Source organism: Musa acuminata, chromosome BXJ3-9, assembly GCF_036884655.1.
Source record: "Musa acuminata AAA Group cultivar baxijiao chromosome BXJ3-9, Cavendish_Baxijiao_AAA, whole genome shotgun sequence".
In the NCBI taxonomy this organism is placed as follows: domain Eukaryota; kingdom Viridiplantae; phylum Streptophyta; class Magnoliopsida; order Zingiberales; family Musaceae; genus Musa; species Musa acuminata.
In genome coordinates, this window is record NC_088357.1 from 1,817,012 (window position 1) to 1,832,505 (window position 15,494).

The following is a 15,494-nucleotide window of genomic DNA, read 5'->3' on the forward strand; positions in this document are numbered from 1 at the left end:
CTTAGAAGAAGATGAATGTTCCCTTACTCCACGAAGTGAACTCTCTTCCCGACCCTGCAAGCTCTTCTTTTGAAGCCTACCAGGCAACTCGCTCGTGCGCCGCTTCCTGGAGATGCTCCCGTTGCCGCTCTCGCTTGCGGGGTCCCACACCGCCTCGACCTCCGTCTCCACCATCCCTCGACCCATTCGACGAAAGAGGAGGAGAAGCAATGAGACCGCTCCCTCGCCTTATTATGCATGGCCAGCTCGGAGGAAACTGGAAGTATACTGTTGGAGGCGGCGCCACGCGGCGCTGCCACCTGGAGCGTTAACCAGGTGACCTTGAGCAAGGTCTCGTCCGTCGCAGGCCGCGCGTGGGTCGATATACCTGAAGAGGCGACGCGAGCGCGCAGGGAGCGGTGCATCGCAATGCGTGCTGTAATGGCCTTCGTGTGCCAGACACGTGGACGTCTAGTTGTCGACGGCTTAGCTGCCGCCGCATGCCACGTAAGCATTGATCACCTTGTTTGACTTGCTTGTGGCTGCCAGGCCCGACACGTGTATGCCACCGATGAGTCGCCGAAGTCCGATCTGCTGACGCGGTCGACTAAACTCGTGCCGCATCACCCGCCACCGAAGCCACGTGTCAAGGCGTGGCGCAAATTAAAACCGCGGCTTCGCCCCCATCGCTTCGGCCTTTGCATTCTCGGAACCATCCAAGAAATTTGTCCAATCTGTTCCCTAATTCAGTATTACAAATTATGTCTTCTTAAGTTCGTCCTAAATTTGATTATTTGACATCTAATCCAGTTTAAATAGGAGAACAAGGGACCATCATCTCTTGAGATCATCCTGAGAACCACCTTGAGAAGAGAGTAATCACACATTAAGAATGAAGACAGCAAACCTCAACCAACCATCTTAAGCGATGTGGACTACGAAAGTCGACTATAAAACCATTTGTAAAGATAAGTTGCAGTTACCAGCACAAAGACCATAACAAATTCATTTATCCATGAGTCTGAGCTAGCTTATGAATCAACAGCCAACAGGATATAAATCCGCATGCAATATCTAAGGGCAATTTTAAAGCAGACATGAATTTATGATGCTTGGTGCATAAAACAAGCAACCTGAGGAGGAAATAATGATGTCACCCTTGCAATTTCACACGTAAAATCCCTGGAAAAACGAAAACCAGTAACTTCCAACCATGAATGCTGGCAAAATTTTTCCTGATGTTACTGGAGAATGATTCAATTTCCCCGACTGAGGCTAATCTACAATTTTCTTCAGCTATTCTGCTCCTGGTCAAGTCTCCTGCGTGAAAATTAACAAAACCCTACGAACTCAAGCTGCTTTGGCCTTTCGAGATGGAGGTCGCCGGAACATGTTAATAAGATCATCGAGGCCCTGACAAAACAGTCGACCACTGTTGGCATACTGAAAGTGGTATAAATGCTGATCCTACCCAGAGAAGAAAAGTAAGCATAATTACCCGTGTTGTGATGACAAGGAAGCTGAAGAGGAGAATTAGATAAGAACCCAGTGCTAGAAGTAAAAGAAGGTCAAACGTAACACTTGCAACCTGCAATCAACCAACATGATTTCCGGTTAGTCTGTCATTGTTTGGTTGAAAGGAAAAACTATTCTGAGACTACAGCTGAATGATGTAATTCGAGGCAAAGGAGCATTTGCATTGGACTGGTGCAGCAATTTAAGAAATTTCTATTCACAATCATAAGTAATTAGTGATGTTACACAAAAGTGAAGAAAGGAATGATGGCTTGTCACCACATAACAGCAAATGGAAGACAGAAGATAGTAAAAATATAGTTAAGTTAGTGAAAGTTCAAGAAAATGTTCTTGATCACCTGATATATGTTAAGGGTTGCCCGTGTAGAGTCATAAAAGCTAAACATCCCATCAATGCTCTCATGCTGCAGATGCACTTCGTCCGTATGATCAGACAATTCCTGCAACCAATAATAATATTATTATGTATTATAGAAGATATAAACAAGAACCCCTTATGAATATACACACACAACCCAACCCAACACCTTCACTCCAAATGAAATATTTAGCCACAGGATAACTTGGCAGAATGGCATAGGAACATTTGTAATGATTACTTCGGTTGATAAGCTTTCTGATGGCTATTTTATCTAATAAATATAAATTATATCCACAGGATGCAGTTATACAGCAGATATACATGCTTCTCAATTGCATGCATAACAAGTAAAAATGAAAGTCAAATTTTTAGATTTAAATGGATGTTTTGTATCATTTTCCACTCAAGGATTTAAATCTCTATCCAGTACCAATGTGGAAAATTTACTGGACTGAGCGGTACATCAACTTGTTTCACATGGTATCATTGAATAAAATAATATCAACAACAACAACAACAACAACAACAAAACTATGAAACAAAATAATAAAAAATAAAAAAAGAATGATATTGTACTGATATCAGATTATATGCTTCAATACTGGCACTTGATCAGACCAGTAAATAACAGTTAGTACCAATCAGTACTGTCAAGATTTGAGTCCATGCTTTCACTATCATGATCCTGAAAACAGGGACAGATTGAAGATTTGTCCTCAAACATATGCCATATTTATGCATTGTATATTGGACTATCAAGAACGATACTCTTGACTTGTAAACATAAGCTTACAAAAGGATGCAAATACACACCAACTACCCACCACTGTCGCTTCTTCTTTGCTTCCTCACTGGCATAGCTCTACCTTCCTCGCTGCCAATAAGTTTACAAAAGAATATATCATCCTTGCTTCACCTATCTCCCTTAGGTCATAGCAGTCTTCATCATGGCATTATCATATATATTAATGGTCGTGGATATCTAGTAAGAACAGTTTGATCTATATTAGTTTATCTAAATAGGTCAGGTAACCTCTTTTTTCCCGCAAGTTCAAGCGATGGCATCAACCAACAATAGAAACAAAGACGATGACAATGGTATGACAAAGAAAAGACCCTAGGAAGGAAAGATAAGAGGAATATGAAAATGAAAGTGTAAATTTTTTCCCTGAACGGAACCAGCCATAAACTAGACCTGTACCAATTCGACAAGGGACCTATGGTTACAGATATCAAGATTTAAAACCTTTATATGAACTATCTTTAGGTTTAAAAAATTACAAAATCAACAAAAGTGGATATAGCTCTGACATTACCTTTCAAGGAATATAAGTATTACATGGTCCTTTACAGATCCAAATATATTAAAGCCCTTTAATTTTCAGTTTCAGTAATTTGAAAAGTCATCCTTTAATCTCAATGATATGGTCTATGAATCTACTGCTTCACATGACAAAAAAAACCTTCTTTATCTAAAGATGATAAACATCATGAACTTTCTGACCAAACATTTAGCATCTCTTGCTAACCATTAGCATATGATGCTCTTTCACAAAGATATATATTATACATGCAAATAACTGCAGAACTTTACAATACATTTCTTCTATACAGCTTTCATCATAAACTGACTCTTCCTCAAAGAGATAAATCAACCTCCTCTTAATAGTAAGGTATAGTTTGTCGAGGTCAAATAAAGTACAGAAACAATGAAAGATGGAAACTAAAAATTAGTAATTAAACACACCTTTTTCAATGCCGAAATAATTGGGTCATTTTTTGAGAGAAAAGGTGCTACTCGAGGTGTCCGCGATAAAAGATCCAACCATGATTTCACATAAGATGGGTTTACTGCCAAACTACTATTATCTGCAAAAATCTGGATATTTTTTCCTTCATATCCATAAATATGCCTCTGCATGAAAGTAGAAAACATTATATACTAGAAAAGCAACACCACTTTATTTCATGAGCAAACACAATATTATGAGGATCTCCAATTTTATATCCAGGGACTAATATCAACATATAGAACAGAGAACTTAAAAGATAGGAAGACAGCCAATAATAGACCCAGGAAAGTAAAATGATTGAAGTGAGCCAGAACCCAAGTATACATGTTCTGAGCCTTGCTCCATTTTCTAATATATTTTTCAAAGAAAAATTTTCTAATTATATGTAAAATAGATCATCAACTCACTTCTCATAAGCTAAGATCAAGGCTGACCTAAGCCCAGTGATGTTAAGAAAACAGAACTAGGAATGCCATTGCTCTTAACATCAGTATGTTAACATCAGTATGTACAAAGTTGTCTCCCAAAAGAGTGACATGTCGAAAAGTAAAATATATGCAAATAATGGCGGCAAACAGAAAAAGAAGTGCTGCATTGTAACCGAACCAGAATGAAAAAGAAAACATTACCGCAAGACTCTCAGCAACTAGTTTGACGCTTCTATGGATTGCAGTATCATCAACTATATGCCTGCAGCAAAAGTGAATTTTAAGAAAGAAGAATTAAAATTAGATGAAGAGAAAATATAGAACTACATTATCATCTACCTTGTATCGTACAGTCCTCCTGTGCTTTGAAGCAATTCAGGTGCAACTGAAAGTTCGGACAAAGTGACAGCAGTTACTCTTACCCTGGAAAATTGCTCGTGCTCCCATGCTACCTACATCAAAATTTTAACAAAAGTTGGAAATTTTCAATCTTGCAAGTCCATATAGTATAAGAACATTTTCATCTAGCTATCTCCAGAAAGCTGATTCTTAACCAACAATTCAAAATAGTTAACCATACATTTCAAAATGGACATAGCCAACATTTAGCATCATTTTAACAGCATAGCTAAAAATCTAAAATTAGCATATTATATACTAAAATAGAGATGGAAATTAAAAATAATGAAAATTGATCCATTAGAAAAAAACTATCATTGGTTAATTATAAAATAAATACTAATCATATCATATAAAGGCAAGACAGACATGGACAACAGACTCAAAATTTATCAGGAGCTTTGAGGATGATGATAAACCTTACTATCACAAAAAATATTTTTCTAACTGCCATGCAGCTAAAGTCAGGGCTGCCCTAACATGTGAAGTATAAATTTATTTAAAAAAATTAAAGAAAAAATTATCTGAAAAAAAAGCGATGACTGAATCAAGGATTTACTTAAATTTCATGTCATTACTTCTCTCTATAATAACATCATTATTATCTTAAAAGGTGAAGATTATCTTTCTGTCTTTTTACTTCTTTATATATTTTGTCCCTTATCTTACATGATGATGGATGATGAACACTGCAACAATAAAAGAAACGACCGACCATAGCATCGTTTCCTTCTCTATTTTACAGTCGTTGTCACATGATTCTTCTTTGACTTCTATTAATCCTCACTTCTCTCTTTTTTGGTTTCCCTCTGTTAGATCTACTGTTTCCTCTTTTGAGGCAACAAATTGACAAGAATTTGATCATACACTGGTTGTGTTTGATCAATTCTAAGCAAATTCCAAGCAATATTTGGCTATAAGATTGAGAAATCAGTCGAAAACCAGATCAATCTTTGATGATATTTATACTAATTGAAAGTATCATATCGAAATCCACTGATAATGTGAGCCATCATTCACAGGTTCAATTACAATTTTCAAGAATTTTGTTCTGCACAATTCAAGTGGTTCATTTTCTGCCACCAGTAAGTTAGCAGATAATGTTCCAGCAGCCAGCCAATACCACAAGAAACAAAAGCATGCTCAATCATTCAGAAAAAATCAGCTACCCAATGCACAAACCTCCAGCCACATTCTAAGAAACCTACCATTGTATGAACCCACAAGGAAACAAAAGTTAGATCATGTGAAGAAACATTGGAATGAAAGACCATCTACCTCCTGCTTATCTAATCAACATCAATTTAAGAATTTACTGTGAAACACAATCTAATTTGAGTGCCAGTCAGCTGCATCTCCTTTCACTAAATGCCTTTCGAATTATATAGAAGTATCGTAAGAGTGTTCTACAATCCTTCATGTTTAAGCTAGAAACATCTAAGTTCAATTTGTTGCATCGTTCTATAGACCTTCTCCATCAACCTTTTTGCCTCTAGGCGTTTCGTGTCCAAACATTGTACTCACAAGTCACAACTTTCTTGAACAACTGTTTCCATCACTTCTGTTGTCTGAGGGCACAACAGGAAAATTTGATAAGACAGCACCAAGTAAGTTGCTAAATTAATCTATCATACAATTCTGTCCTTGGAAAATTCTTGCACTCTTTTTCCAAGTCTATTATACAATCACAGAGATAGCCATCACTTTTAACCATTTCCATTAAAATACTGTTTATTGATTTGGCTCCTTGACCACAAACAGAAATCAGTAGAAGTTGTTCCTGCTAGGACATACAATATAACTATAACACTGAAGAAGTTAATTTCCTATAAATACTCGTAAACACATTGAAAGTGAAAACAACATGATAGCTGCCAGCTTAAAAATAGTATGAGAACCCGATTAGAAGTCAATGGAAACTTAGACGACTTGGGTAATATTAGCAGATGCATAGTATCGATAGATCAAGGATATAACAAGTTTTGAATGCATAAAAGACTATGCTCACTCGTGGATTAGAAATATTGATCTTCTTGTGCTTTATACCAACTGTAACTCCAAGCTCCTTTGCAACTTCTGAAAAACTCTGTCATCAGAGAAACTCATTTTAGTAAATGGGATAAAAGACTATCATTTTGATCTGAATAATACATGATTCACCTCATAAACTTGCTTTATGTACACATTTTCTGGAGGCTTAGACACATGCAGCCACAGCTCATTGTTCCATGAACCAACACTATTCAAGCAAATAGCATACTCAATGCTCTCACGTAAGCGCTGATCAAAGCTCCTAAGCCACTGAAATCATTAATCAAAACAAGAAAATGATAAGTTAATGACCAAAAGCTAAAACAACAGACTAGTTCTTGCAACTGCAATGGCTTGGGGCTTGGAAGATTCAATTTGACCTTCATAGTTCCATTGTAGTTATAAGGTCCACCAGATGTTAAACCAAAGAGAAGATTGTATCTCCCTCGGGTCTTTGGACTTGAATAAAGGCGTGAAAAGAGTCTTGCAATCTCCAAGAGAGCCACAACCCCACTTCCGTTACTATCACTTCCCACAGAAAGTGCCTTAAAACATTAGGTACATTAAGCTTAGAGTTAAATCATAAAAATATCTGAAGTATTAGTTATATAGATAGTCTCATACCGGAGCAGCACCAAATGTGTCATAGGACGCAACCACAGCAATTGTAGGGAGTTGAGTGGTACCATCTCCTACAAGTCCTGGTAACCACCCCTGTTACATGTGACAATGTACCATAAGTTTTAACCATTTACAAATACACTTTTGGGAATGGATGTCTCAATGTCACTTACACTGACAAAGTGAGGTCATAGAGCATAACACAAATTACTAATGCGGAAGCAGAACCAATAAAATGAGAGGATATTAAGGCCATTATACATCCTCTTATCACCTAAAGCTTAATCTCAGTATTTATTAATGACTTAACCAGTGAGAATTGGATTTGCAATGTGATTACTTGTCATCAAGGACCATGCAGTAAGAAACTCTTCTCCTTCCATTAGTGTGTCATGATCATACTCTAATTGTAAAGAAGAATTCGAACCTGAATGTTTGTGATTGTTGGAGATGATGCTTTTCTAGGTTCTGGTGTTGATACAACCAACTTGTAGCTGCAACATCTCACACAGAAGGAGAAATGAGAAACTTATTACAGTTCATTTAACAAAAAACTTTTGAATAGAAAGCAGGTACTGAGCCTATATTTCTTAATAAGAGTACATGAATGCCTGCCACACTGAAATTAAAACTTTAAGTTAGTGATTTGCATTGCTTTGTAATTAAGAGATCCATTAAGATAATTTACATGCCTCCTTACCATATAGTCTAGTCATGGATGGCTTTATTATGTTCTTTCTGCATAGTTGTGAATATCACCCAACATATTTTAGTCATTTTATGCCCCTTTCACTTTCTTCTTTGCTCTCACTAGATAGCGTGGATGGGACACTGCAACCAAAGTGTCATGTCAAACATGTAACCTTAGTTTTTCCAAAGCCTGTCTCATCACTAAAGTAAACTCATGAGCCCTAGACACAAACTTGGTCCACACTCAATCATATCAGTCTTAATCCACTTGTATTGCTTGGTTAGCGTAAGGAAATGAGAAAAGAGTAGAGATGAGGGAAGCATAGTTAGGGTTGAGGAAGGAGAGAAATTTATGTGGCAATGTGCCTAACCTGGATAGTTTCTTCAGTTTACACTTCACTAATACCTCATTCTTATTCCCTAGGTTCATAGAAATTTGGATGAAGTAGGTCCAAACAAAGCTTAATCATCCAAGTAGAGGAACACCCAACATGAGCTCAATTTACTTGACAACACTTCTACGTGATCTCATTTAATTGCAGAAAACTTCTGTTTCTAACTTTCCATGCATAGACATGTTCTTTTCTCAAAAATTTGCAATGCAAAGGGTAGTTCAAGAAAAACAATTTGTCTAGAATGAAAACAAAAAGACAGTATGACAGAGAAAGAAAGCTGTATTTTGAATAAGATTTATACCAGAGAGCTACTTCAAAAATAACAAATCATATCGACCATTGTTAACTTAGTATACCATGAGAACTCCTAGGCAACAATAGGCAGCAATTTTGAAATCCCAAAAAATTGGCTACTGTGGTTGATCCGAGCCCTAATTATGGCATCCAGGCCTACCAGCTTCATACTCAGCTTTGCCAACTATTACCAAAGGAAAAGAATTGGAAAGGGAAGGGAGGTTAGACACAAACGAGACCAGACAACTAGTGCCTTAAGCTATGTTTTGTGGGAGTATTATAATATTTTAGTTCATACTTAAATTCAATTTCAGGATACAGTATGACCAAGCAATCCATTGCCAACTCTGAACTGCTTTGGTCATAGAATTGCACAATGCACACTCACTAATTCAAGCCTGAGATACTTCAAGCATGGGCTGATGGCCATTGCCCAAATTGGGTCAGTTAGCAGTATTAACTAGATAAGATTTATGTTAGATGGAGACAAATAAGCATCATAGAACCTCTAAACAGAAAAAACAGAAAGCAAAATCACACAGAGGTCAAATACCTATTTTTGACATAGCCTAGCAAGAAGGATGGTTATTCGTTTTAAAGTCAATTCGTCAAATTTTCATTTAGTTGTATCAGTGGAATTTGCTCAAACAGAAGAAAAACTGTTGATGGCCATAAGTCATACAGGGCCCTGCTTTAAACTACAGAATGAGAAAGTGGAGCAGCAAATTTGTTATTCCATGATCCACTGCACATTCTGAACACTATAAAAATCAGAACAACTGAATAAAGGACAAAAGTGCAGAATATATTCTAACTAAAGCAGGTCCAAATTTAAGCATAGAATTTCAGCCACCAAATCCACTAAAAGCTTATATGGTGGTTATATACCTTTTCAAATGCATTAAAACTAGATATCGCTGATCGAGTTTGAACAACAAAGGGTGGCTGTGAAACAAATATAGATTATTTCAAATGGCCTAATGATCTTAGCAATTAGTGTATTAACTAACCCGCCAGTGGTAGCTGTAGCAGGTTGCCCAGTGGCATCACCTCTTCGAACGTCAGCTAGCACAGCATTAATCTTATCATCCTCATAAGCAAAATAAACTGGATACTGCAAGCACCAACAAAAATAATTAGTTAATACTCTTAACAGGCATAAATAGATCCTAACAAGTGACAAAGAATGAAAAGCATAGCCAACATCAATTCCATATGGTACATATAAATAATTACAAGTCCAAGTCAAATAAACAATCCACACAATTGACACATCATGTTTATCAGTCATGGATTTAACATGACCATGAGAGCATTGCACATACTGTTGTTAATCAGTGCAGACTTGTTGATCCCTGCAAAATATCTGTTGAATTGACAACTCAATTGAATTTGGTGCTGCCTGAGTTAAGCAGAAGCAAAAAGATTTTCCAAGCAGGTAAATGAAAATTTTAGAATGTACGTAAGAGATGATTCCGATAGATATTAAACAGACAGCATAAAATTGGAGGAAACAAGGAACAAATGTAAGACCAAAGGAAGAAGATATATTATTTTTCTTAGACAAAATTGAATGTCCATGCCCCACAGCCAGCCCAACTTTTGATAGACATATTAGACTAGAACAGCATTCTGACTAAAATAGCCAAAAGGGGCAACAAGTGACGAACATTGAGGCGCCAGCTCCTCGTGCCTAAGAACAATCCAACCAATACCCCTCTTTAACTTCGAGTTCAACTAGATCTCTGGACCAATTTAAAGAGTAAAAGCCAAATAACTAAAAGAAGAGATCTTTGAAAGAAACACAATAAAAATTTAGACTGAACCAAAAATAAAAAAACTCAAGCTAAGTTAAAAGGCACTTCATCCACAAACAAAGAATGTTCAAGCCACTCTTTTGGGTCTTTTACATATTTGATCAGATCCAACTGTATGGCATCTAATAGCTATTTAAGGGCCTCTAACTGCATCGATAAGCAGCAGTAAGGGCCAAAATAATTCCATGGGGGCCAAGGTCGAAATGGTTTTTAGGTAGAATGCTATTGAATCTCTTCGCTCGAGAGAACTCCCTAACTATCATAATACAGTGCAATATTGTTATAAAATGGTCCAAGCAAATAGATTGATGCTTTAGTTGTAAAAGGAGTGAAAAAAGCCTTTTCTAAAAACTCTCCTAGATAAGATAGGAAAGGAGAGGGCTGGCTAAGTCTACCCACCTAACTAAGTAGTAATAGGACAATATTTTGTATTTTTTTATTATAGTAGCTATTCTTGGGAGTCTTTAGAGTGATTTTACGCAGGGTTCGCCTTATCGGTCCGTACAAATGTACCGATCAACTAGTGGTACAGTGCATACCGCTCCATATTGACATACTATGTATCAGTACGATGGGATGTATTGACGACACAAAAAAATGATCCAAAATAGCTCTAAATTAAAAAAAAATTAGATTAGGGGTTTTAAGTTGAAAATAAATATAAATTTAGTATAATCTTAGCAAAAATAATTTAAATTAGGAAAGAATAGTGGCACGTATCTATTTCGGGCTTTGAGGAGTAGCCTTGTGATACGTTCTGAACCATCCTTTAGTTGATATTGAATTATCTACAAAAAAAAAATTGAATTATTAGATTATTTATTGAATAACTTGGACTTTAAGATTCAAATGAATCAAGTAATCGATCGATGGATATACCTGGTTCTATCACCAAAAAGAACGACGGGACTCCACGAGCAATGGATCGGGCCCTCGATCCTATGTATCTGTATATTAATTTAATATGTTTGATGAACCCAATCTTAAAATTGATCCCATAACATAGTATACTGATGCATCGTATGTTATTGGTGCATCAATGTGATGATAGTCGTAGTCTGATCGTCGTGAGCCACACGTGTTCAAGGTGGCTCTTGAGGCAAGTATGATTGTGGCATATATTGGTGTGAAGGTTGGAGAGTGTCGAAACTTCTACTTTCGTCACTGATTTATTACTTCGTATCATAAGATTGATCATTGTACTGCTGCTCGGAGAAGAACGACCAACTATCACCGCTACTCAGAAAAGAATGACCAACTATCACATTGAGCTCCATGATCTGAATGTTGAATGACGTACATAAAATACTACTCCTTGGTCCATGCACTACCCTCAAACTGTGTAGACGAAACCATCAACTCTTCGACGTCACCATCATTGTCGGTCGAGGCACTGTTGTTCATGTCGCTATCATGTCTCCGAACCATGCAAGTTGCTGAATGTAATTAAAAAGTTGTCTATATACCTTTGATTAGAAAGTTTTTCCTCTAACTTGAGTGTTAATCCTCCCTAATTAACCTTCCAAGCTTGATCCAATCAACAAATCGTAGTTTTGTGGAGTTCAAGAGAGTGCAAATGAGAGAATAAGAGAAATATGTGAGTGAGAAAGTGATTGAGACAGTAGATGAGTTAGAGAGACTGAAAGGAGAGAGAATGAGGGGGTAGAAAGGGTTTAAAAACCCTTAGATCTGGTTCAAATGATCAAATGGACAGTTTGAATTCAACAAATCCCAACCATTGATTGGTATCGATCGAAATCCATTCATTACTAACCGATACAGGTTGATAACGATCAAATTTTGACTGTTCCGACTAATACAGACCCTATATCGGGCGATATGGGATCCCCTGTTATGGAATGTGTGGTACAGGGCGATCCACATGTCGGTCCCCTGTCGGATCAGTACATACAGTCTGGTACAGGTTGGCACGACAAACCATGATTTTACGTCCCACTTTTTGCTAGAGCAACTAAGATAGTTATTTTATTATTATGAAGTATATTTTGAAAGTTCTAGCAACTTTTTTAATATAATTATGAGGAATGACTATCCTCCAACAGACTCCCATGTATTTGAGACCCTAAAAAGCATAAAACCATGATTGGAATGTCATCTCTTTTTGTACAACAATAAATTTGTTTTAGTAGTTATAGTTGGTAGTTTAGGCATGTTTACTCCTCAAATATAAAAATGCTTGTTAGAGATCATTTCTAACAAACATTTATTATAACCAAAGAATGTAACCAAGATTGTTCAAACCATAGGAAATATGATATTGGTCATCCATCTCAATTTACCAATGCTAATCTTCCATGTCTGAAAGCTAAATACCATTTTCACAATTTTGAAGTAATGATGAATTACAAAAGAATGAAAATAATTGACCTCCCAATCCCAGCATTGAAGTATTTTTCCTTGACAGGTCAACAATAAAAACACAACTCAAATTAAGAAGGTTCCATTGAAGACTTTAATTAAAAGGACTCCACATAAGAATTAAAGCAAGTTTTCATTAAGAATTATTGATGTGACATCTGAGCTCAAAACTATCTCCATATCATGGCCAAGTCTAATAATCAGTGGCCAGAAACTTAGTGATTCACTGATTCCACATGATAAAATCCACTTAGCTACTACCTATATAATGAAAACCAGTACATAGATATCATAATATGCAGCTGTCATGGTTCTTCCTGTAGAAGCGAGAAAGAATTTGTAGTTGAACTTGTTTGAGACAAAACCAGTTTAAGAACCAGATTATATTATTTTTACAGCTTGATCAATATTTGATAAAATGAACATAGATAACTAATAGGCAGACAAATGACTATGTAGTTTCAACAATGATTGAAACCACAGAACAACTAACGAAATAAAAATTTAATGAAAGACTTTGCTAGTATTCACATTTCACATGCAATCCCAATTTTAAGAAACTTGAAGTATCTAGACTATAGAGACCAAACCATGACAATCAAAAGATAGCACAAAAAAGGATAGAAAACTTTGAGGTTGAAATAGATGTCCAATGGAATTCATGTAGTGACAGCTGAACAGGAAGAAATTGATGCTCCACTTACTGGTAAGTTGACATGAATGAGCAACTGTTCCAACTCAGACAATATACTTCTCAGCAGACCAACGTTTCTGCTCTTATTCCCTCCACCACTCTTGTGACGAATATCTTGAGGAAGCAGAAGTAACAATCCCCCCAAGGGCTGCTTACTGGTTATGTACTCTAATGCACATTAAAAGTGAATGTTTGTCAATACAAACTTAACAATAAACAGAATCGAAAAAAACTGAATGCAAGAGATTTGGTTCAAGATGGAGAAGATATAATTATGAGCAGTTCCTACAATGTGGGAAAAACTGATCAATTTACGAAGAGCCAGCTAGTTATAGCTAAAGCCCTTCAGCCAAATATATAGGAGCCAGAATAATGAAGAAAATAATCATGCACGACTTAGATAATTGAGCTTCCTAATGTTGACTTATGGTAAAGGAACGGTGAATCCCTATTGCAACATGATCCTACTGTTCCTTTTCCTCTCCTCGAGGCACTGCAGTCACGTCATGTAGAAATTTGTCTAGTCTACCTAAACAGGATATGGAATCTGTTAAATTCACAATTATGTTCAGGCGTAGAGTGCAAAAGAAGTGGCCCGACATTCTTTTGGTAGGAAAAACCAGTATTACCGCATCGTAAGGAGCCGGAAGCCGAGATTCTATTGCAAAATAGATCTAGAAACAATAATGATGTGAAGTTCCAAGCCACGATTCATCACAACAGATCTAAGAGCACGTGAGGAGAGGGGCTCACCTTGGAGAAAGGTGAGATTGAGCTCCCGAACGGGGAGGATGACGACGGTACGGGAGAGATCAGCGCCGGGGGCAAAGGGTGCGGCGCCGGCGTGGTGATTAAGGCCGGCAAGGCGCGATCCGTACGGCGCCCCGGAGAGATCGTACTGGATCAGCCGGTACACGTCGACGGCGGTGGCGGCGTCGCCGAGCTCCACGCAGGCCACCAAGATGAGGACGAGCGCGAGCACCGAGTAGATCGAACCCACCACCTCGCCGCCCCCGCCGCCTCCACTCCACCTCCCCGCCATCGGTGCACCCACCCACGACTGCTTCGAAGGGTTGCAGAGAGACAACAGCGGAAAAAGAGGCGTGAAGGGTTTCACGATCTATATGTCGCAAGTCGAGTTGCTCTCGTTTTGACGAAGAGTCGGTAAGCTGCTTCGCGCACGGAGCCTATTAAATGTTTCGGTCGTTTTTATCTTTCATTTTGGCACCGAGAGGCAACCATAGTGGCGTTCAAGATAAATTGTTCCGCAGGATTATTATATCTAAGATGATAGATCCCTAAAGGAGGCGGATCCTCTCCAGTAATTTCACCTTACAATCATTTCGATCCACCAATAATTCATGGAGCTCGTAACGTAGGTGTCATGTAAAGGATCCCCACACGATCCGATGGCACAGCATCTTGAAGCAATTTACGCTCATGCCGACGTTCAAATATCGAGTAAAGGGCACATTTATTAGTAATTGATATTATAAGAGAAAATTAAGCTTAAATCAAATTTATTTTGCTATATTACTGATTATTCTCACTCTTTTTGTTTGAATTCACCTCCACACAAATGTTGTTTTTTTTTACTTAATATACTACTCATTCTTTCTTTAATTGATAATACAAAAACAATGGATAGGAATAGAGGATCTAATACCCTTTTATCCTTTGTGTTTGGTTACGATACCTGACCCAATTCAACCCACTAGTTATGTGAGCCGGGTCGAGCGAAGTAGTTCGGACCCACTAATAGATTCGAGTCAATGGGGTGTATGAAACCCAAACCAAATCTGAAGCCCACCGGCTCATATTGTACGGGTCGTTTCGGTCAAAGGCCGTAGCCCGGCCTGGCTCTGCCATTCGACTGGAGGTGCAGACCAAGTGCTCGAGACTTGGTCAGCTGACGAAAGGGATGACCTCCCGTGACAGACATTTTGGAGAAGGTGGCGACACCCCTAGAGAAAAGGATGTGGGTAGGGAGTATGATTACCAGCATTTTGTAGGGCATTCTGCTACTGTTTCCATGGCGACTGAAGGGCCATTATTGGATGCGTCATCCTTTTCGAGG

At 37.8% G+C, this 15,494-nt stretch overlaps 1 protein-coding gene across 1 annotated transcript; it reads right to left on the reverse strand.

Annotated features, from left to right (window-relative positions):
- Positions 1 to 958: 958 nt before the first annotated feature.
- LOC103996775 (uncharacterized) lies at positions 959 to 14,581 on the reverse strand. The gene is made up of 14 exons (XM_009417762.3): positions 14,171 to 14,581; positions 13,428 to 13,585; positions 9,538 to 9,641; positions 7,576 to 7,642; positions 7,152 to 7,241; positions 6,908 to 7,072; positions 6,657 to 6,797; positions 6,505 to 6,582; positions 4,437 to 4,549; positions 4,299 to 4,359; positions 3,624 to 3,791; positions 1,854 to 1,955; positions 1,478 to 1,567; positions 959 to 1,392 (listed from the first exon to the last, which is right to left on the reverse strand). Exons 1-14 carry the CDS (start codon positions 14,457 to 14,459, stop codon positions 1,330 to 1,332), a joined length of 1,689 nt encoding a protein of 562 aa, XP_009416037.2. The 5' UTR covers positions 14,460 to 14,581; the 3' UTR covers positions 959 to 1,329.
- Between the last annotated feature and the right edge of the window lie 913 nt (positions 14,582 to 15,494).